This window comes from Wolffia australiana, chromosome 11 (assembly GCF_029677425.1).
Source record: "Wolffia australiana isolate 7733 chromosome 11, ASM2967742v1".
NCBI classification, from domain to species: Eukaryota; Viridiplantae; Streptophyta; class Magnoliopsida; order Alismatales; family Araceae; genus Wolffia; species Wolffia australiana.
The window spans coordinates 10,006,811-10,030,064 of NC_135845.1; the positions used below are offsets into that span (position 1 = coordinate 10,006,811).

Consider the following 23,254-nt stretch of genomic DNA (forward strand, 5'->3'; position numbering starts at 1 on the left):
CCGACATCAATAATATTCCCCAAAAATCTTTGATACCAGTTGGCATTGACCACTATCTGAAAACCGTAACCTAAAAATCATGGTTTAGCCTTTATCGACAAAGTTTCCAGTTTAAAACCAAATATTACTGTATTCTATTATAGATAAAGCGAATATTTTTTCTTTAGGGAGCACTACTTGAACCTATTAATGAAAAACTATAGTAAGAGGTTAAGACTTCTTGAAAGAAATCCCATTATGCTATGGTAAAATGTAAAGTATATCAACCAGAAAAGATCAATGTGATGTCATAAAGAGATAGATACTAAACCTCAGTGTGTGTCACCGGCGTGATGTCAACGTCCAAGGTTCTTGGTGTTGGGCATAGGCGGATGGAAATATATGTAGTAGGCAAGCCAATCACTCATTCCACATCTCGTTCCATTTTCATTAATAAAATATATTCATTATAGTGCACATGTGATGCTTATAATGAAATCCATGAATACATGATCGAACTTGGTGAATTATGATGAGATCATAATACGGAGATCATTAGTCTTTAAGCGTGTGTTATACATATTCTTATTCGAAGGATACTCGAGAAGGACATCAGAGTATCCTGATAGAACATCACTATATAGCCTCACTCAAATGATGAGTATGGTCGTTCCTGTAGCCATTAGTGTCGAAACACTAATGATCGATAGCGGGCCCTCTTTAGTGTAAAGACTTCACTGAATTGATCTGTACGAATCCTTGAATGGTATAATACCAAATTATCAATCAGGTTGATTCACACCACGGTTGTGTTAGTGGTCCTTAGACCTTAGACACCAAAGACGCCTTGTAGATGTACACCAAGGCACTGGCCATACCCGATGATTTCCAAGGCAGTGAAATATCAGAGAAAAGTTCTTCGATGATTTCCAAACGCATCAGTATTAACTCGGAGGACCGATTAGGGTTTAATAGTTTATCATACCCTAAGTCATCCTAGGAGCGTCAAGTTTATGAGGGACTATACATACACGGTAACCGATGATGAACAAGTTCCATGAGTGAGTCAATACACAACCCTTTGTATATTCTAAAGCATGCGGTGTAGCTTTTCACCCCATGTGTTGGAAATTCAACTAATAGATTGGGTTAAATCAATCCGACTTTAATTAATCTATATGATGATATAATTAAATTATTTGGAAGGACAACAAAGGTTATTGGGCTACTAGAGTCTATCATTAAACCGATACATGGGCCTAGAGGGTCACACGCAAAATGTCTTTGGATGTCTGAAGATATACTAAAGTTTTGGGGATTTTAAAAAAAATACCCGAAGATATACTTAAAGGTGTTGAACAAAATTCGCCTAGGCCAGAATATAATCAATAGGTTTTCTTAAACATCTCAAAGATATACTTAAAGGTGTTAAACATATTTTTAGTCACCTTACACCTTTGAGATGTAAGGTGTTAAACAGAATATGTTTTGAGATGTGAAGAACAAAATCCATCATCCATCATCCATCATCCATCCCTCGACGAATGACAATTAGAGTATCCCACTTCATCATCAATCATCCAACATACATTCCTAGAGGAATGACAATCAGAATACCCCCACTTCATCATCCATCATCCATCCCTAGACGAATGACGATCAGAATACCCCCACTTCATCATCAGTCATCCATCATCCATCCCTAGACAAATGACAATAAGAGTACCCCACTTCATCATCAGTCATCCATTCATCCATCCCTAGACGAATGACAATTAGAGTACCCAACTTCATCATCAATCATCCATCATGATGTCAGACGTTGTCGGGGACGTTGCCCAGTCGGCACTGAGTATGATGGCTCGGTACCCATAAGAGATAATGGTATTGAACGTTGACGGTGTCGTCGTCCGACAAATGCAACCTCACGGGTTATGTAACTACAACGGGATGAATGGATGTCCTACGTGTCGTACGTGCAAGCTCCGACTCGAGGGAGGCACCAAGTTCTAAGCTTGGACGGGGTCGCTGAGTGACGGCAATGGTGGCCTCTCGAACCACGTCAGAGCGATGAAGGTGTCTACGGCCGAACAGACTCTATCCGTAGGGCTCACACATAGCGGACGTACTCGTCCGTACCGGTAAGACACTCACAAAGTCGTAGCTCTCTCAATTTGTTTCTCTCACCTACCTAGCTCGAGCACGGTGGAGTCGAGACAACAATAAACGAGCGTCGAAAAAGGATAGCGTCCCTCGTCAGCGTGGCTAGCAGTGCAGAACTTTGTCAACGTCGGCGGAGATTCGGAGCGGGTGGAGCGGAGAGACGCCGGAGAGTGGACGGCGGCTCGATGAGCGATGTAAAGATGCCAGAGCGTAGGTGAAGGGGGGAGGAATGAGGACGGGGAGAGAGCGGCGGCAGCGTCACGGCTCGAGCAGCTCTCATGGACTCGACGGGTTAACCTACAGTAGGCGGCCCAAGCGGTCGTTGAGCTCGTGCGAGTGGCAACGATCAGTTACCGACAAATGGCATCTTAGACGTCCTCGGATCTACGGCCAAGTCCACAGATCCCTTTCAAACGGTCATCACTATTCGCCACCGCCATCCGATTGCGCCGAGATATCGATTCCCAGTCTGAGAACAGCGCACGGCGACGGCTGGTCCCCCTTGATAAAGTAGCCACAAACTATGGTGGCAGGCTGATCATGGCGGGCTGAAGCGTCCCTGGGAGATCTCCCGCAAGCCAATCAAAAGTATACGGAGACGGTGAGATTCCCAGCGTTAGCCAAGACCCAGGGCGAACAGAGTCGACTCATTCAAGGGAACATGGGAATTAGACGGGGCATTCCCGTCGGAGGGTGGTGTTTACGGCATCGTCAAATTTCCTTGTCTCTTGTCTGATCGGTCGATGCCCTGAGAGGAATCCCGTAGATCAGACCGGGTCCTCTAGCGGCCGTCAGAGAGCAGGGGGGGGGAGGGGAAGAAGAGGTCCAATTCCCGTCGGAGGAGAGCATTGGCGGCAGGGCAATTTCCTTGTCTCTTCTCTTATCGGTCGAGGATCCTGAGCGGCCTTGGAAATTAGCTTTCCTGTCCTTTTCTCCCACGACCGATTCTCAGGGTTCTTGATTCTTCAGCAGCGCATTGAAAGGTCGCGATTGACCGGGCCGACGCCAGAATGAGACAAGAAACTACGACTGAATTGCCGTGGACGGCGGGGATTCTACTTGTTCCTTTCCGTTGTCGGTGGACGCATCTGTAGGGGGATGAGAAGAAGAAAGGGATGCAGGGAAGTTCTTGAAGATTCCTCCCGTGCTCCCTTCCAGCTACTTCTTTCCCTGGTTGCTTCACCGTTCCCCTCTCCTCCCTCTCCGTTTTCTTCTCTGAACGAGGGAGGGAGACCAAGAGAGAATTGAACAGAAAAATTTCCACTTCTTCCTGGTCTAAGGATTAGGGCACCCCCCTCTTCCCTTATAAAGGGGAAAAGGGATGGGCCCTTGAGTCGGTCAACAAAAGGGGGGGGGGGGTGAGGGAGGTCCATTAGGAGAGCCCTTATACAAATGGGCTCCCCCATTACAAAATAAAGGAAAGAAAAGCATAAAAAGAGAACAAGGGGGAAGGCAAAGACTATGTACACTCCCCTGTGACGACGATGAAGGACGTACGGAACGAAAGAAACACAACGACTCGACGAAAACACAACGACTCGACGGGAAAACATAAAACACGAAAGAAACAACGATGAAAACAAGAAACGATAATTGCGCATTCGTCACACAATCTTCGACGACGGTGGCGGGCGGCGCAGACGACGTCGTCGACGATCTCCAATGGCGTGCGCCATCAGTTCATACATTCCCTGGAGGAATGACAATCAGAGTACTCCCACTTCATCCATCATCCATCATCCATCCATAGACGAATGACGTTCAGAATACCCCCACTTCATCATCAGTCGTCCATCGTCCATTAGCCATCATCCATCATCCATCCCTAGACGAATGACAACAAGAGTACCCCCACTTTATCATCAGACACCCATCATCCACCATCCACCATCCATCATCCATCATCCACCATCCATCATCCACCATCCACCATCCACCATCCATCATCCACCATCCACCATTCATCATCCACCATCCGTCATCCACCATCCGTCATCCGTCATCCGTCATCCGTCATCCGTTCGGAGCCTTACTTATAGCGGTTTGATATTTAAATTAAGCTGCCAGTATAAATACTCTTGAGAGCGGTTCACTTCTTCTGTTCCTCTTGTCGCTGCCATGGCGCCGTCGCCTTCTGCGGAGGAGGAGGACAGCGATGGCGTCGAGGACGACTCGCTGGACGAGGACCTTCAAGCCCTCAAGAGGGCGTGCTTGCTCGCCGGCAGAGACCCCTCCCACGCCCCCGATCTCTCCGTCGGGGAGGCCTCCGACAGCGAAGACGACCTCGATCTCCTGCGGAGCATCCAGCAGCGCTTCCCCTTGCCGTTGATCGCCAGGCCGTCGCAATCCGTGCGCTCAATGGACTCCGAAGAGGAGGACGACTTCGAGACGCTTCGTGCGATCGAGAAGCGGTTCAAGCAGTATGAAAAAGGCAGGTCCCCTTGTTTTTTCTTGTTTTGATTACGTTTCTCTTCTTCGGGACGTTCAGATTGATTAGAGGCTTTCGGCTTGTTCGTCTCCTTGTGTTGGTGATGCTGGGTTTTTTCTTGGTCTATGGAAGAAAATGCATAGGACCCGGGAAGTTTATTAATCTGGCATTCACGGGTGGACTTTTTTTTTTCCCCTCTTCGCTTTATAAATTGGAGGGTATCTTCTATTTCTTCAATTCATGCATCTGAAACGCATTAAAATTCATGTTTTGATGTTATGTGGTTTCTTTGTGAATTATAGATCTAAATAGGAGGAACTTCGTGCAAGGAGGCAGCATAGTCGTCGTCCCCTGGACCTAAGAAACTGTGAACCGAACTGTCTTCCGTTACTTATTTTGGGTTTCACTCTGTTATTTATTAGAAGTCCATGCGGCAGATTGTGTGTGTGTTTGAAAACCTTGTTCGTATGTTACATTCAGCGTTGGATTTGGACATTATTTTCACATTTCGACATGCGCTCATTCTCCTTTGTTTGAGATCTCTCCACTTCGGGGCTCATCCTTCATAATTTATATGCCTTGACTTAGGTTGTGATATGTTTTGGGTGTTATTGGTTTTGTCCTTGTATCTTAATTATCTAAATTTTCTGTTTTCTTTTATGGGTTCTAACCTACTTTGAATAAAAAGATACTGATTTTTTTCTTATTCTTAAAATTATTTCCAGGTAGTGACGCTATAAAAAATGCTACTCCTGATGACAAAATTTCTTATAATCTGTCCGAAGGTGGAACTGGCGAGACTTTGTGTATAAAACATACTGAACCGGTAAATTTGCAACAGTCTGATGATAGATCAGACGGCTCTCCTCTCCCAGCTACCGAAACTTCTAGATTTCCATTTTCAGCGCAAAAATTTGTGGATGCGCTTAAAATCAATAGGTCTTCTCAAAAATTTATCAGGGCTAAGCTTATAGAAATTGAGGCAAAGATTGAACGCATCAAGGAATTGAAGAAGCGGACCAAATGCCTCATGGATCTTCAATGTCTTCCAAGGAGAAGGATGGGCCGGATTTTATGTCAGAGGAAGGATCCACGCGTCAGGTTGATTTCCCTGCCCAAACAGAGAGCTTTATCTAAGGTACTCATCATAATTACCGTTACTAGTTGGGGTAGTGTTGAAATTTTCTTTCCTAGGATTCTTATCTCAATTGTAAGGGAAGGGAATCATAATGTTTATTGATGTTTCAATTTATTGCCATTGTGTGGCCCGCTTCTGCTCTCGAGCTCCTTTCCAACGTAGTTGTATACCTAATCGTTGTTTTCACTTCTTGGAGATTTCTGAGATCAAAGTAATAAATGACCGGTTTTTTGCTAGATGTATATATCTGGTTGTTTCAGGATACGAAAAGCATTCATAATGTGCCACTTTGAGAATTACTTTACAATTTCTGAATTTTTTCTGCTTTTATTTTTATGGAATGCTATGCTCTACAAACATCGAGATTCTTTGTCTTTTTTTTTGTACAATAGTGGAATGCTTGTGCGACAAATGAGATCAATATTTCGGAGTTTAGTATCTTTCTGATGTGTAAATGTCTCGATTAGTTTTCTCCCTGATGGATTGTTTGTTCTCGTGGTATCAACTTCAATTATAAGACATTTGGACTAATATCTTCGATTGGTTCTATTCGAGTGCGTATCAGTCTAATAGGCAGATACGTTCAGTTTATTTAGTATATTCTCAACTGTTTTTCATTCTCTGGGTTACGCTTTTTCTGAACCTAGAACTCAGGTTTGTAGCTTTATAATCTTCATCTCCTTGAAAATTTGATGAACGTTTGAAGAGTTATTTGAGTTAGTGAGACAGATGTAGGAAGAATTTAAAAGTAAGTCTTTAACGCATGCATTCTAGTGGTGTCCTTTACCCATGAGGATTTCTCGTAGCCTGAAATGTACAAAATTTGATGCCCATTGTGAAATATCTGAACATTAAATGTTAGTAAATGCCTAATTTGAAGTGTTTTAGTTTTTAGAAAAAAAAAACTCTCAAACCGTTTTACATCTCTAATTGACTCTAACGTTTTCATACATGCAGATAATCCTTCGAAGGCCTCTTCCTCTGGGTTATGGTCCGACTGAGAACCGTCATGTTTCCACATTTAGGAATGTTTTGGCAAGATTTCCTCATTTCTCAAGTAAGCCTAAGTGGTCAAAAGCCGAGAAGGAGAATCTTGCAAAGGGGATCAAACAGCAGTATCAAGAGAGAGCCTTCTTGGCATCAATGGAGATCTCCGAGTAAATGAAACTGTTATCCCTCTTAATTTAGATCAAACAATGGTTTTGAGAAATAATGATTTCTTTCTTTGTGTTTCAGTGATCCAGGAGGAGGCCTTGAAAACCCTATTGATTATTTTCGGAACAAGTTAGGAGTTTCCGCAGATGATATTAGATTTTTCTTGCGGATGGTTGACTGGGACCGTCTTGCATCCATGTACCTTCCAGGCCGTTCTGGTGCGGAGTGCGAATCTAGGTATTTAACAAATCATTTTAATTTTCGGTCAGCTGTATACTCATTTTTTGTTGAGCCATACGAGTAGAAACCCCCTAAACGTTTATTATCCCTGCGAGTAATCTTTAGAATCATTGCGATTGATGTTCAATCCCCAAGTAAAGGATGAAATATTTAAAGAGTGGCTTTTATAATCCGATCAATAATCAAACTGATTTATAAGTTCCAGTTATTATAGATTTTCTTTAAAGAGGGACTCGACCCACAAGAACTGTTCGTGATATTTGTAAGAAGGCAGAATTTTAGGAAAGAACTTTGAATTAATGGAAACAATTTAAAACTTCGAAATGTTAGTTTATAATGTCTAGCTCCTTTAGCGTTTATATCATATTGCTTTGTATTTTTAAGGAATGGTTCTTATCTGTTGTATTTGGACCGGGTGGTTACCGACTCGTCTGGTGACTGCCTTTTATTTGTTTAAAAAAAAAAAATTTGTTGTATTTGGACATATCTTTCAATGATATCAGTTTTTACCTCGTTTGTGAGTCATGCCGCATTAAATCTTTTTTAAATTGGAGCATTTCAGCTTTTTCAAATAGAAAATAATTCACCGAGTTTCTTCATCAGGTGGCTAAACCATGAAGACCCAGTAATCAATCACTGTCCATGGACAACGCAAGAGGAAAAAAAACTCTTGCGTATTATCCAAACCAAGGGAATATACAATTGGATTGACATTTCAATTTCACTTGCAACACATAGAACTCCTTTTCAGTGCTTGGTACGTTATCAACGAAGTCTCAATCCATGTATTTTGAGGAAGGAGTGGACAGAAGATGAAGATTCTCGACTTCGTGCAGCTGTGGAAGTCTTTGGTGAAGATAACTGGCAACTAATTGCCTCCTATTTAGAAGGAAGAACAGGCCCGCAGTGCTCGAATAGGTTCGCTTACTCTCTATCTTATCGTTTTTCAGTGCCAATTAAGAAACTGACTGAGTATGAAAAACTTATTGAGAACTTTTTTATTTGTTTAACACAAGGTGGAGAAACTGCCTCCATCCTAGTAGGAGAAAGGTAGGCAGATGGTCGGTTGACGAAGACAAGCGTCTGAAAGTGGCAGTCATACTTTTCGGTGCCAAAAATTGGAATAAAATAACTCAATTTGTCCCAGGGCGCACACAAGTCCAGTGCAGAGAAAGGTAATAAAATTTCAAAAACAATCACCGAAATATTGCGAAATATTTATAAAATTTCTTCCTCCTCAAAATCTACAGGTGGGTTAATTGCTTGGATCCAGCGCTAAAGTTGGAAGAATGGACCCAAGAAGAAGATACCAAATTGAGAGAAGCAATCGCCACATTCGGGTATAGCTGGTCAAAGGTGGCTTCCTCTGTTCCTCCGCGTACTGATAATCAGTGCATGAGGTATATTCTGCCAGATCTCAGGGAGATTTCGTTCCTTACTTTTTTATTTTGGCTATATGTGTAATTATGTTAGAGGTAGCATTTCGACGTATGGCAGACCCATTTTGTTTCTTCACCTGCAACGCTAACCTTCATCTCCTCCTCTACTCAGTTGTTCAAATGTAAATAAATTGTTCACCTATTTGCGTTTATTTTATGCGTATTTACCTGATCTATTCCTTTTTATTACTGCATGACCTTTTTAACTAAATAGTCATTTTAATCTCACTTTTATATATGTCCAAGTACTCTCCCTTTTCTAGACAGTTTCATTGTCATTAATTTTTTCTGGATTTTTTTTTATTTGTGATGTGCAGAAGGTGGAAAGCTTTATTTCCAGATGAAGTATTCTTGCGCCAGGCCGCTTGGAGGGTGCAAAAAGCTGTTCTTGTGACAAACTTTGTAGATAGAGAACTTGAGAGGCCTTCGATCGGTCCCAGTGACTTCTGCATCAGTTCGACCTCTGATGTGCTTCCAATTACCAACACCCCGAAAAGAAAAAGGTAATCATCATATTTCTGAACAATGATTGTTTCGTTTTTTTTAGAAACAATGATTATTTCATGGTTTTAAATTTTTCTGGGGGGAGATGACTGATACTTGAACTGCGCAGAGAGTCCCAAAAAAGAGAAAATCTGGTCGATTCATCCCAAAGGTACAGATTATAATCTCTTACACTTTTTTGTTTAATGTTTAAAGTTATGGTTTTAAGGGTGAGGATATCCCCCTGGTGCAGATTTTTAATATTTCCGTTCCTCTCTTTTCCTACTCTGGAATTATCTCTGAATCCTTTTATGACATAAATTATCACAGCAATGTTTCTAAACGAGTTTCATCTAGAAAGAGGAAAACCAAAAAAGAAACCTCGATGAACATTGCCGATGGAATTCATCAAATCGAAATTCATGGGCAAGAAATTGTCTCAAGGGAGATCGAGAAAAGTTTGGACCAAGTGACTGAGTCAGAGGGCATCAAGAGAAAAAGACGACGTCGTTCAGGAACAGCTTGCTTGGAATCAGCCCCTCTATTACTGTTAAGTAAACTTAGTCCGGCCTGTGAAATTACTCTCGATGAATCTGCAATTTCATGATGTTGCTGTATCTTGTGGTGCAGTGATGCTCCTATAAAATGCTCAACCAGGGGAAGGAATGTCGTCAAAAGGCCGAATAAAGCTGGAAGGTACGCGTCATATTTCTACCTAAATGATTATTTCATAATAAATTTTTTTTCTGCAAATCCTTTATTATTAAAAAAAGAATTAATTAAATTTTTTTTTTCATTTGGTGTAATTACCTAATTTTAAACCGCGCAGAGGGTTAGGGATAAGAGAAAATCATGTTAATCCATCCCCCTAAGCTCTTGCCGTTTCTTTGATTGAGAGTTTCAAATCAGGGTTCAGGGTTTTTATATTCCCGATTCAGATTCTATCTCTTACGCTTGCTTTCTGTTTTTTTATTCCGGAACAGTCTTTGAATCCTTTTACTCCGTAAATTGGCACAGTGATGCTCCTAAACGAGTTACATCTAGAAAGGGGAGAACCAAAAAGGACGTTGACGATGGAAGCCGTCAAATTGAAAATCATGACCAAGAAATGGTCTCGAGGGAGGGTGAGAAAAGTTTGGACCTAGTTACGGAGTCAGAAGGTATCGAGCGTTCAGTAACTGCTTGTTTGGAATTGGCCCCCCTATCACTGTTAAGTAAATTTTTCTCCCCGCTTGTGAATTTTCGCACTACGAATCTGCCATTTCCTGATGCTGTTGTATCTTCTGCTGCAGTGATGCTCCGATAAAATGTTCATCCAAGAGAAGGAAGGCCGTTGACACCTCAACTACAGCACAGAGGTACTGGTCATATTTCTGCCCAATTAGTTTTTCATAATCCATGCAGAGGGTTTAGAAAAGGAGAAAAACAATTCAATTCTTCCGCAGATACAGATTCTAATATTTTAACCTTTCTTCGGTTTACGATCAGGTCTTAGGGTTTAAAAATTTATAGTCTCCGCGATTTTAATGTTGTGGCTATAGGGTTTAAAATGTATATAATAGGTTTCAAGGTTTAGAATTTTGGGTCAAGGGTTAAGACATTTAAGATTTACGCCTTACATTTTATGGTTTACAGTTCTGATGATCGGATTTTTGGTTTTAGGGTTTTTGGTTTTTTATTGGTTTATATATTGGGGTTTACTTATATAATTTCGTATAAAGAATTTAGACTTCTGGGTTTAGGGGTTGGGTTTACGGCCATCCTCTCGTTATAGATTCTTATCTCTTACCCTTTCTGTCTTCTTCTATTCAGAATAAACTCTGAACCCTTTTACTTCATAAATTGGCACAGCGATGTTTCCAAACGTGTTACATCTAGAAAGGGGAAAGCCAAAAAAGAAACCTCGAAGAACATTGCGAATGGAAGCCATCAAATCGAAATTCATGGTCTCGATGAAGAAAGATTAAAGGTTGGTCCAAGTAACTGAGTCAGAGGGCATCAAGAGGAAATGGCACTGGCGTTCAGGAGCTGCCAATCGGGATTTGAGCTCTCTATCACTGTAAATTGAACTAAAGCCCCCGCCTGTGAAATTTCTCGCCATGTATCTTCCATTTCCTGATGTCCTAAAGGCTTAAATTTGCAGTGATCCTCGTATAAAATGCTCATCCAGGAGAAGGAAGGATAAATTTGTTAAAACAGCAGAAAAAATGCAACGACCAAGATGAAGAGAAATCAAGTGAATTACTTGTTCATCAGAAGAATATCTGAATGACTTTGAAGGTTGGTAGCAACTTCTGCATACAATTATATAAATTATTACAAACTTTTCTCTATATATCCCTGGCCTAAAAATTTTTGTCCCAAGGAAAAATCATGTAGTCCATCTGTTTTCTGGGTTTGGAGGACTGTAGATTTTCAAGAACGTGAATCCTATAATTTCTTATGGTAATCATCCACGCCTTAAACGTATTTTGATGCCTGAAATTGACAATCTGGCCTTTACGTAAGGACTATATTACTCCCGATTTCTATGAAATACAAGATGCTCATTCTAGGATAAGAAACTAAAGTCAGTTAGATGACAGAACTTCATATCTAAAGTCAAAGAATACTTTTACTTTAAGGCCCGTTCCCTATAAAACGGAGTTAGTTGATTCTTATTCATATTCTGCATCAGTATCATTTACTTGTTCTTAATGATATCATCTATCTTAACATGATGATTAATACCTGTTGCAGTCTCGCCGTTGGCGTGGAAAGAGTGAAATGACTTTGCCTGGATCAGAAACAGGAGAACTGGGCACAAGCTTATTGGCTGGGAGCTCGGAGAAACAAGAGATGTGGATGAAAGTTTTTTTTCCCTTTTTGTCAAAGGAAAACCACAAGTTTTTCATTGTTCTTTTCTTCTCTTTCCTTTCATTGGTTTATACCTTGGAGAGAAACATCTTCAAAATGTATTTGAAAATGGGTCGAAAGTTAAAAAATATGACAAGTCTTTCCTTCTGCTTTGTTTATTATTGTTAACCCGAAAGCTCAGAACTTGGGAATGTTATCGCCTACAATAGACCAAAAACATTAGTACAATAATAAACAAGAGATAAAAGAAAACATATTTGCCCCAAAAAGTGTGAGAATACATCAATTTATATCTTCATCAGTGATCATGGTGGACCAAGAACAGTAAATGAGAGAACCAAATGATACAGAAACTGCATGGTTGCATTAAACTGGTAAAAACTCTACATTCTAGATCACCTATCCCATCAGTGAGTTTATCCTTTTATATCTTCATCAGTGATCATGGTGGATGAAGAATTGTGAAGAAGAGAACCAAGTAATATAGAAAGTGCATGGTTGCATTAAAGATGGTCAAAACTTAGCTACACATTCCAGATCACCTATCCCATCAGAGGAGTTGTTCTCAACATCTCTAATTTTGTTCCCAATTGCATGGCCAACTCTCCCTTGCCAATATCAACAAGAGCCTGTTTCAGATCCCCATACAACCGCGCCGGCGGCCTAAGACCTCTCTCTATCATTTCCTGGAAGTAAAATGATGCATCTTCAAGCCTGCCTATTCTCTGCAACCCAGAAATAATCACAGAATACATGTGCATAGAAGGAATTATCCCCTTCCCAGCCATCATTCTCCACACTTGAAGAGCCTCATTTATTCTCCCTTCTGAGCAGAACATTCTCACAACAATGGTGTAAGTATTGAGCTCAGGTTCACATCCAGCTTCCTCTTGCATCGTCCGAAAAACCCGCCTCGCCTCTTCGATCCTCTTCGCCTTTACGAGATGGTGGATGATCACTTCAAAGGTCCGGGCATTCGCGCCGACCCCAAATTCCCTCATCTCTGATACCATCTTATATGCATCTTCAAACTTGTGGGCCCAGCAGTATGATCCAATCATTGCATTGCATGTGGGCACATCAAGAGGAGACCCAGATGCCTTGAACATCTCAAAGTACTTTGATGCATCAGATAGCCTCTTCTCAGAGCCTAACCCATTGATTAAAGTGCAGTAAATATGAGGACTTGGCTTCAATTTTCTTGACATCATCTCCTGGAAAAGCTTTTCAGCTTCATCCAGCTTTCTGCACCTGGCAAAACCCTTGATTAAAATCCCATAAGTGACTGTATCCGGTTCAAATCCATCGTTTATCATCTCTTTGTAAACTTCTGTCATCTTCTTCAGATTCAGCACGCTTCCCCAGCCTTCAAGAAGAATTGTGTAAGTTTTGAGGTCAATGGAGAATCTATGCTTCAAGTCAGAGAAGATTTCCTGGGCAGTCTTCACGTTCTTGGACTTGCTCAGTGTGTCTAGAAAGGAGTTAAAATCTGAAACATCAGCAGTAAGACCAAAGTCTCTCATCCGATCAAAGGTCAGAGTTGCTTCTCTGATGTTCTTGGCTCTGACATATCTCCTTGAGATTAATGCAAAAGTTTCTTTTTGAAGAAGTCCCCTGTCTCTCATAACATTTACTATCTCCCAAATCAGCTTGAACTGCTTGATCTTGCCGAGGGAATCAATCAAACTATGGTAGGACTCGGAGGAATGCTTGAAATTAGGCTGTTTCTCAGCCCATCTGAAGAAATGCAAAGCCAGCTTACCTGCATTGCTCAGTCTTTTCAAGACGTTGGAAACCAGTTCAGAGGTGATATTCACGCCAGACTGATCAAGAAAGCAAGTGTATGAACTAAGATGGGGGTCTCTGGTTAGTATCCTGCAGACCGTTTCGACGTCTTCCGCCATCTGTTTGCTCCTGATAATCGATCCCTCGTCCGCTGATTCGACGGAGAAATCCGGATTTTTCGAAGAACACGACGAATTGGAGAAACCCATCTGGAAATTTCTAAAAGGGTATGGATTTTGAATGCAGAAAGAGGTGTCACTCGCCGTGGTTTTCTTGGGAGATGTTGAAGCAAGAACTGCGGTAGCTTCGTGGGATGAACAACGGGGTAATGGAGAGAGGAAGGATTCTCTTGGGTAAAAGAGGAAACCCTTTGAACCATGGAAGAATCGGCGGCAACCCATCTTCATGGATTGAAGGTTATGTTGAAATGAGTGATCTTTGATGTATATGGAATGATGGGTTTCTCTCTTTTCGGTGATTGAAGGAGAAAGTTGCAGGAAAGAAACAAAGATAGAAGATATTTATCGTTTTTTCAAAATGGTTTTAGAAGGGTTTTAGAACTGAACAAAAACTGATGGAATTACTAGAAAGGGTTTTAGAAAAGATCAGTGCAGCAAGAGCATGCCAAGGGTTTGTCAAGACTAGAGGCAGTTGGGCTGTTGGAGAAATATTATTGTCTTAAGAGAAACTGGAAAAGTGAAAAATAATAATATGTATGGTGATTATGAATCATATTATCTCCATAGATTGGACACCATGGTTGTTCTAAGTAGGACTTTGCCTATTGATGTCTGCAATTGATATCTGTAATCGTCATCCTTGTTCTCCGCTAACTGGAAAAATGATAAAAATACCGATAAAAATAATAGTACCTGCCAATTGGAAAAATGGAAACAACATTGATAACACTAATTGTATAAAAAATTGATTACCAATGAGATCTGAAAATAACATTATTTAATAATATTATCTGGTCCCTGAAAAATATTGGTTTGATGATGCCGATAGCATTATCGTTACAGAAAACGAGAATGCTATCATTTATTGCATAAACTTTAATTTCAGGATAAACTCCACATCTAATAATCTTCACTATAAAAAAGATATCTTAAAAAAATCACGCAGAAAAAAGGAGAGGAGTACCTCAAATTGATAAAATACTATAACATATTTGTCGATGCATTTGTCTAGAAGATATCTAGGAAAAAATGATTAAAATTCCAATTTTATTTTCTCAGAATCATGGAATCATAATAAGTCCGTAATTTAAATATGTAAACAGTTAAGAAATGAATACTCAGAATCTACTCTAATAACTAAGAAAGTAAAACTTTTTGACACATAGAATCACAAACTATTTCCCAGACCAGAGTTGTTCAGTACCTCACCCTCTCAATTCTCGATGTGATCGGGACAATGTAACAATAATGATGGAATGATAACAGGGCACGTCTAGGAGAATGAGATTCGACACATTGGGGATCACATGGATATGTCTAGAGGCTAGACACATGAACAACTCAACCCACCTCACTCAAGGAATAGAGAAATCACAGATTTGATTCATACACAAGTGATTAACTCATCATTTTCTAAATGCCTCTGCGAGTATCATTGTAGGTTTATCTCAATCAAGGTGTCACGCGTTCAAATTCCAAGCTAACACAATTGCTCGAATCTGGCGCGTTTCGGTCTCAGTGCTTGGAGCAGAAAATTGAGCAGCCTTGATCTCTTGCAGCGGAATTCTTTTGCTATAGCTTAAGATCACATAGAAGGGGTTAGTGGAGAGGGTGGGGATGCATCCCTGTAGAGGGATAGGGTCATTGCATTGATATCATCAAAGGGTTACATAGTTGTCATAAGCATTGCATGAGGAAGACCGGGGTTGATACTTAAGTAACAAGACGAAGCACTGTGCACTTTGGTAGGGGCGTCTCTGCGCCTTGAGGCCCGCAGCCCCGCGCGCACACCCACTGGTACCGCTGCTACATGCATGCCCCCGGGCCGGGCGCCATGCGTCCGTGGGTGTGGCAATCACACACGCCACCCCAGCCTTGGGCGATCACACATGCCACAACACCCACACTGACACCTTTCCCTCAGTCTGCTCGTGTGCCGCCATGCTCGGCACCTCAAGCTAGGCGTCATGCACCCAACGCTACATGGGGGGGCGCCATGCGTAACAAGCTGTCTTGACGCTCACTGTGGGCCAATGCCTTAGTATCATGGCGGGATGTCTCCTGCCCCGCACCCCACTCACGCGATGCGCGCGATGTCCACGCGCGCGCGCGGTGCTTAGTGCCCACGCACGCGGGCTCTTGCCAGTCGACGCACTCCAGCATGCACGGGTCACCCTGATCTGCCGCACAAAGCGTCGACGGCAAGTGCACCATCCATAGTGTGTTATCACTGCAGGGGCGATGGCCTGAAAAATTAGGGTTGGGTGTCACCACCCTTAGTGTGCTGCAGCATTGCACTAAGTAGGACTCAGTCATTAAGTATCGTGAGTCACAATGCGAACACACCCTCCCAATAAGTACGCAGGCCTCTGGGCAGGGATGTCGCCTAGTTAGGGGCCTAACACAAGGCCATAGAACCTAAAAAACGCCGTACTGTTGTTCCTATTAGATCATTAAGAATTCAATGTGTGTAGCAGTTTCTTATCGTATTGATAGTGCCTCTTAAAGATTGATATTTTCTTCAAACGTTTTGCTCATCGCGAGGTAGATAGTGGGAAGCTAGAAGAGGAAGAAGATGCCCAATCTGAGTCAGGATCCATGATTCATTATTGGTTTCAGGTTCCCATTTAATATAATTTTGTGAACCTCTTGTTCACTATTTTGCATTGTAAATGTTTTTTTCTATTACGATCACATAAATCTGACAAACTTTTAAAAAAAATCTAAGGACTATTGAAAATGTTGAAATTTAAAGATATTCTGAGTGAATTATCCTACAGTAAATATCAAAAACAAATTTTAATATTGTTATGCTTAATTATCAAATAAGTTTACAGTTCTACATAGTACCTAGCCTTCATGTACAAAATTGAACCTAACGATGCCTGTTCAAGATGTGACTTCTTGTGATACTAAATGTTTTAATGTTTTTATTTTATAATATATTTACATTTATCTTTACCTAAAATTTTATCATTCCTAATTTACATTATTAATTCATTTCAATATGTTACATCAAATGATTTACAATTGGTAAATTATATTGGTAAAAGGGCTATCTATTATGAGGTTTATTTTCATATTTAGAAGATGTTGGGCCTTCCCAATTTTTATATTGACCCATATTTCCCAGAGTTTCCTTCAATATGATCATTAATAATGAAAATTTCATAATTTAAATTATACTCTTATATTAAAATATTTCATGCTTATCTTTAACTTGAACCTTTATCTTTACTTATTTAATGTAATGATGATTTCATAAATGGTCATGGTTTGATTGAAATTTAAACTTAAAAAATTAAAAAAATTAGTGATTAATTTAATTGTATAAAATATAATAACTTATATGACTTCCTTTCCGACATTCATTATCCATTCGATTATTGCAATCAATAAATACCCATGGCATAATCAACTTAATGATATTTTTATCAAGTTTTTGGTATTTAGCTCCGTCGATATTATTATCCAATTATGTAATCTGATGTTGATACCAATATCGGTAGCAGTATTGGACTGCTATCAAAATCACATATAACATATAACACCTATAAATATTGTTAGCGACACCCTACATAGTAGGCATGTTCATCCAAGTTTAATACACACTCATGCTCAAGTTTGATAGAATCTTGAGAACCTTATTTGTGTATTTTTTTTCTCAAAACAATTTATGTGTAGGTGAGGTTCCTAATTAAAGTAAAATATTTTATTATGATGGACCACTTTGTTGGTTAGTACTTGGTTGTGCTCCCAGAAACTGCCTCATACATATGAATATCCTCGATCTCCTCAACAATTTACCCAGAACTTACATTTCTTGTTGACATGACCAATATTATGTTGAGAATTTGATGGAGGAAAATTACTTGTTTATTTTAGTGTAATTGTAAATTTAATTTTCCTAAATTAAATAAAACTTTTATTATGTAAACTCATTCAAATATATGTGCACTAGGAGTAAGGGGTCTAATAGTGAAGAAGGATGATTAAGGAGTTAGTTAATTGGAGTAATTATTTTAGTAAGGTAAAAGAGGAAGAAGAGAATAGAAAAGTGGATAAGAGTTAGGTTAGATAGGGGGAAGAAGGGATTTTTTAATTTGATATGTATTTATAAAGGAGAGAAAGATCTATATATAATATCTTAATAATGAAGGAATATTAAAATTATGTCTGATCTTCCTCAAAAAAATCAGACGATCAAGATTATATCACACACTTAAATCAGCTTGTTATGACGCAGTCTTTGTGTCAACTCAGCTTGAAGTTGGTCATTCTTCATTTCTAATTCTCTTCAGATTATGGTCAGACTGACTGTGATCCATTTCTAGTATTCTAGAATTGGCCCCTGAATTCTGAAACCTAGAAGATCATCATAAATCCCATATCTCAACATTCAAGAAAAAAAATAATGATGTATAAATCCTATTAGAGGTTACAATATGAAATAAATAAAGTGATGCAGGACAACTAGAGGAACGGGTGCAGGCAACTAAGGAGACGAGATGGACGACGATGGGTGCGGGATGCTGGAATGGTTCAGGATAGGCAGGATAAAGAAGACCACAAATCCACACGATCGGTTTCGAAAACTTAAAACCGATGAAATAATGGTGGTGCAGCCCCTTTCCTCTCGAGGGCGGGAGTACTATCTTCAACCATTGCGATGATGCCAAAGCACCAAATTCAATACTTTCAACTTCGCGTTCACGGGAGAACTCACAAAAAGACCTAATCCACTAATTGTTGAAATTCCAAGAAACTCAAAGCAAATCCAATGGCGGTGGAAGAATTCTCGTGGAATATTGGACGGAGAACACACGACACCAAAGAGTTCAGGCATAACGGGGTGAGGCTGCGGGAAATTCTGGTCGTAACGTGGCTCGGCAATCCGGGCATTGCATGGCCCACTGGACGATATAGCTGGGTGTTCTTGGCGTTGCATGGCCCACTGGACGATATAGCTGGGTGTTCCGGGCGTTGAGCGGCCCTGGCGAAGGACGAGGCTAACGAGCGAGGACAGTTACTAGGCGAGCGATGAACGAAGCTGGTGCGGCGGCCTACGCGGCCGAGGAGGGCACGGGCGCCGGCTAGGCTGCGTGCGTGAGCGGCCTTAGCGTGGGCGGCTGGCAGCCGCTTGCGCAGCCGAGAGGGGTGCGGGCGGCCGACGGCGGCCTGCGCGGGCGCTGTTGCCGCGAGCAGCCGGCTGGCTGCCTGAGAAGGTGGTGTGGGCGCCTGCACGGGCGGCCGGTTGGTGGCTTGTGCGGGCGGCCAGTGCTAGGGCTCCCACTACGGGCAGCCCTAGCGGGCGGCTGGCACTAGGGCACGAGGTGGCTTGAAGCGTGGGCGAAGGAAAACTTGTAGAGGGAAGATGGAGAGAGCGAGAGAGGACGGCGATCGGCGGCGGTGGCGGCGTCGACGACAGCGATCCGAAGAAGAAGGAGAGGGAGTTAGGGCAAGTCCTCCAAGAAGAGGAAAACTCAATTCTTGAAATAAACTTTGCCTAAAAGTTTCTTACCGCTTTGGCCTTCATATAGGTCTCAGAGGAAAGAGAAAACATGGGAAATGACAAAAAAATAAAACGTGGGAGACATGTAATCATGGCACGTCAATGGGCAGTTATGGATCTGTTGTTGATGACATGTCATGACGTGGGACGTCCCGAGAGGTGGTGGTGGCAAGTCCGAAGTCTGGCGGTTATTTGGTTGATGTCGTTGACAATTCTGCATGCACGGCGTGTCGGATGACATTGGTGGCACGTCCTGTATCAATGTGGTGACGTCGTCGCCGTGGGCCAAAATCCTATTAGAGGTTACAATATGAAATAAATAAAGACTCTCGTCCAATGGGCATGCACGAGCTACTCTCTATGCGTTATGGGCCTTTGATGGTTGTGGCCCTTTTGTGTGCCTATTGTTGGGTTCTAGAGACCTTTATCTGGATGGATATTTCAAAATGATTTGCAGCATGACTTTTGCAAAATCAAATGGCATCAAGAAAACCATTGAAATGAAGTACCTTTGCACAGATCACATCCGTGATTCCTTGGATCCTGGAGCAAGACGAGTCAATCTGCTCAAGTGTGCAGCCTCTAGATGTATCCACGCGGTCCTTGGAACCTCAGATCTCCTCCTTCTCATTGACGAGCCCTGTTTAATCTCCATCATCGTCATTACGTCATCTCGATCGCATCGGGAGTGGAGAGGGGATGTGGGGAGAAGGGAGAAGAAGGTGAAGGCCCCTGAACAATTTTGGCCTGGATGAATTTCATATAGAGCATTCCCCTATTTGTACTAAGTGGGTATTTTTCATAAAACTCCAAAAACATAAGTATATTTTCCGATGTCCAAAAGACCATTTGTGTCTGACCCTCTAGGCCCATGTATTAGTCTAGTTGATGACTCCAGCAGCCCAATGACCTTTATTGGTCTTCCAAATTAATGAACTATATCAACATATAGATTAATTCATGTTGGATCAATTTAACCCAATCGATAGGTCGAGTCTCCAACACGTGGGATGCCAAGCTACACCTCGTGTTCTAGAAGATACAAATGAGTATGTATCGACTCACTTCATAGAACATGTTCATCATTGGTTACCATGTATGTATAGTCCCTCATCCACTTGAAGCTCCTTGGACGACTTAGGGTACAATCAATTGTCAAATCCTAATCGGTCATCCGAGTTAGTACTGATGCATTCAAAAATCATTGGAGAACTCTTCTCTGATATTTCACCGCCTTGGCCAAGGACTTCATTGCATTGTCTTCCTTGAGCTGTCACATCTTATACCGAGGTGGACAATTGAATTCCAAAATCATCTTCGTGAACTTCTTGATGCACCTGAACTAAGACTATTTAGAATCCCATGATTAGGGATGTATAGGTCATAGTCAAAGTATAATTGTTCATCCACAAGATGTCTTTGGTATTTTAGGTCTAAGGATAACTTACATAACCATGATGTGGATCAGCCTGATTGACAGTTTTGTATAATACTATTCAGGGATTTGTACGGATCAATTCAATGAACTCTTTCCACTAAAGAGCACCCACTATCTATCCTTAGTGTCTCCACACTAATGGCTACAGGACCGACCATACTCATCATATGAATGATGCTAGATAGTGTTATTCTATCCGGATACTTCAATGTCCTTCTCGTGTATCCTTCGAATAGTAATGTTTTGAACAAATGTTTAAAGAATAACAATCTCCGCATTACAATCTCATTATAATTCATCAAGTTCGATCCTATATTCATGGAATTCATTATAAGCATCACACATGCACTATAAATATGTTCTATTAATGAACATTGAACGAGATATGAAATGTGTGATTGACTTGCCGCCCACATATATTTCCATCACCTATGTGGGTCTTCAATGGGCCCCCTTGTTGATGCTAGCCTTCACATCCGTTGCTGCTTGCACGCTAGTGCTAGTCGGCCATTGGCATGCTTGAGCACCATGTGCTCGCCTACCTGCATGTAGCTTTAATGTCATTGTGCCTATCTCAGCTGATGATACATCACTAGTAGGGTGCTACTCTTTGGAATATGGACATGAAACTGGGCGTTAAGGACAGAATACAGATTGTCTTTCGTTCAAAGTTTGTATGTTGTCGACATTTTTGTAATCGATATCTTATATCTATTATCGGATATCGATATCAAATAACAGAAAATGACATTCGTTATTCGTTATGGTTCTGTTATCCATCCCTATTCCAAGTTTTAAAAGTGTTATGTGTTTTGGTATCCGATATTTGTTCTAAGTGCGTATTGGGCCAATAGGCATATTTTACTCTATATCAGCCTGATAACACCCTAAATTCTGTCTTTATTTCATGTTATTAGCACAATTTTATGCATTTAAAGAGCTTAAAATGGGGTTGTTATCATATATTTACATGAAAATACTGTTTTCAAGTGATTTCTGATTTTTCCCTAATTTTCTGTTAATTCTATGAATTTTAAAGGATTTATTGAAGCTCAAAATAACTATTTTTGAATGAAAATGGCAAGTTTAATATTCAATTTTGACATTTATCAGCATGGGGATGAATCAGTGAATTTTCTAGAATTTTTGACGAATTTTTAGGATTTTTCTGAGATTTATTTGAAGAGGAAATGTATTTATTCTAAGGAAAAAAGGTATATTCATAAGAGAAAAAAAAGTATTTATATCATTTTCGAACTTTGAATGGCCTTTTTGCAAAGTTTCGTTGCAAAAAGACCCTGAAAACAGCTCTCGGTCGCCATTGCAAGCGTAAAGATGTAATTTAAAATAGTCCAGGGTTTTATTGCAAATTTTTTATTAATTATTTTATTGTTTTTGAAAAATCAGGAGGAAAGAGAAAGCGAAAAGGGCATATACACGAATAGTTTTGGGTGGCGTCCATTCGCAGTTGCAAAATTTTTAGTGGGTTTTTTCCGCAAAACCCACTGAAGTGCTTTTCGCGTGTCGACGTGGCGTAACGGTGGCCGTCGGATGAGAATCCGATGGTACTCGATAACACGTCAGCAACTGAGGTAAGTGCACCGCCCGCGCGGCGCATATAACGTGCATGCACGGGCGGTGACGTGGCGCCTGCGGATTTGTCTGCGCAATGAGAACCGCAGGTGCCACTTGCGTGCTCTATTTATACAACTATTTTTTTTACCTTTCTCTTTCTATTTTTTCTTTCTCGCTAGGGGGTACGTGGCGCAACGAGGAAGCACCCGCCTAAGGAAGTTGAAACGGCACCGCCAATGAAATGGCGACACCTCAGCCTGCGGTTAGGAGAAATAAATAAATAAATAAATAAATGAATTAATCCAATGGCTAATATTGGTCTAAATTCATTTATTCATAACTTTTAATCCAGAATTCCGATTGAGATGATTTTTTATGGATTTGCTCGTATCGATCCCCTCTTTCTATCTGTACGGTTGGATCATTGAGATAAAACCTGTGTCAATAGATATAAATTAATTACTAATTAGGGGTAAAATGGTAAGTTATTCCATTTTACCTAGGTATAAAAGCCGAATTTCGACAAGAGGGGGTTATTCTTGATGGTTCTCTATCACAGCTTTAAGACAGAGAGGAGCCCCAACCTGGATCAACCTGTTTGGTACATTTCCCTTCCATTGTATTTGGATTTTGTGCATTTTGAATGAAATTAGTTCAATTTCTTGTTTCTTCTTCTTGATTCTGATCTGAACTTCTAAATCGCTTGGCTTGAGCGGCATGTACAAGCCCTGATTAGGATTGAGAGGAGAATTTGAGGGATTTAACTAGGCATTCAACTGCATTCCCAAAGAAAAACTCTAAAAAAAATTTAGATTTAATTTTTAGGAGATTAAATTACCCCCATTCCATTTCTGAATTATCAAACTTGCAAAACCAACCAAACC

At 40.8% G+C, this 23,254-nt stretch overlaps 2 protein-coding genes across 3 annotated transcripts; one reads left to right on the forward strand and one right to left on the reverse strand.

The window, feature by feature from the left end:
- Nucleotides 1–4,244: 4,244 nt before the first annotated feature.
- Nucleotides 4,245–12,033, forward strand: MYB4R1 (myb domain protein 4r1). Of its 2 annotated transcripts, XM_078582901.1 has the most exons (16): nt 4,245–4,577; nt 5,300–5,708; nt 6,666–6,865; nt 6,945–7,100; nt 7,707–8,021; nt 8,120–8,278; nt 8,354–8,503; nt 8,860–9,045; nt 9,156–9,197; nt 9,356–9,574; nt 9,656–9,721; nt 10,043–10,234; nt 10,318–10,383; nt 10,877–11,084; nt 11,169–11,305; nt 11,765–12,033. In XM_078582901.1, exons 1-14 carry the CDS (start codon nt 4,261–4,263, stop codon nt 11,010–11,012), a joined length of 2,613 nt encoding a protein of 870 aa, XP_078439027.1. In that variant the 5' UTR covers nt 4,245–4,260; the 3' UTR covers nt 11,013–11,084; nt 11,169–11,305; nt 11,765–12,033. The 2 variants fall into 2 exon arrangements, with proteins under 2 accessions (XP_078439027.1, XP_078439028.1); XM_078582902.1 differs by lacking the exons at nt 11,169–11,305; nt 11,765–12,033 and having other exon boundaries at nt 10,043–10,239; nt 10,877–11,016.
- Nucleotides 12,034–12,340: 307 nt separating this feature from the next.
- LOC144709361 (Tetratricopeptide repeat (TPR)-like superfamily protein) lies at nt 12,341–14,150 on the reverse strand. The gene has a single exon (XM_078582903.1). The coding sequence runs from the start codon at nt 14,071–14,073 to the stop codon at nt 12,424–12,426; it is 1,650 nt and encodes a 549-aa protein (XP_078439029.1). The 5' UTR covers nt 14,074–14,150; the 3' UTR covers nt 12,341–12,423.
- Nucleotides 14,151–23,254: the final 9,104 nt, after the last annotated feature.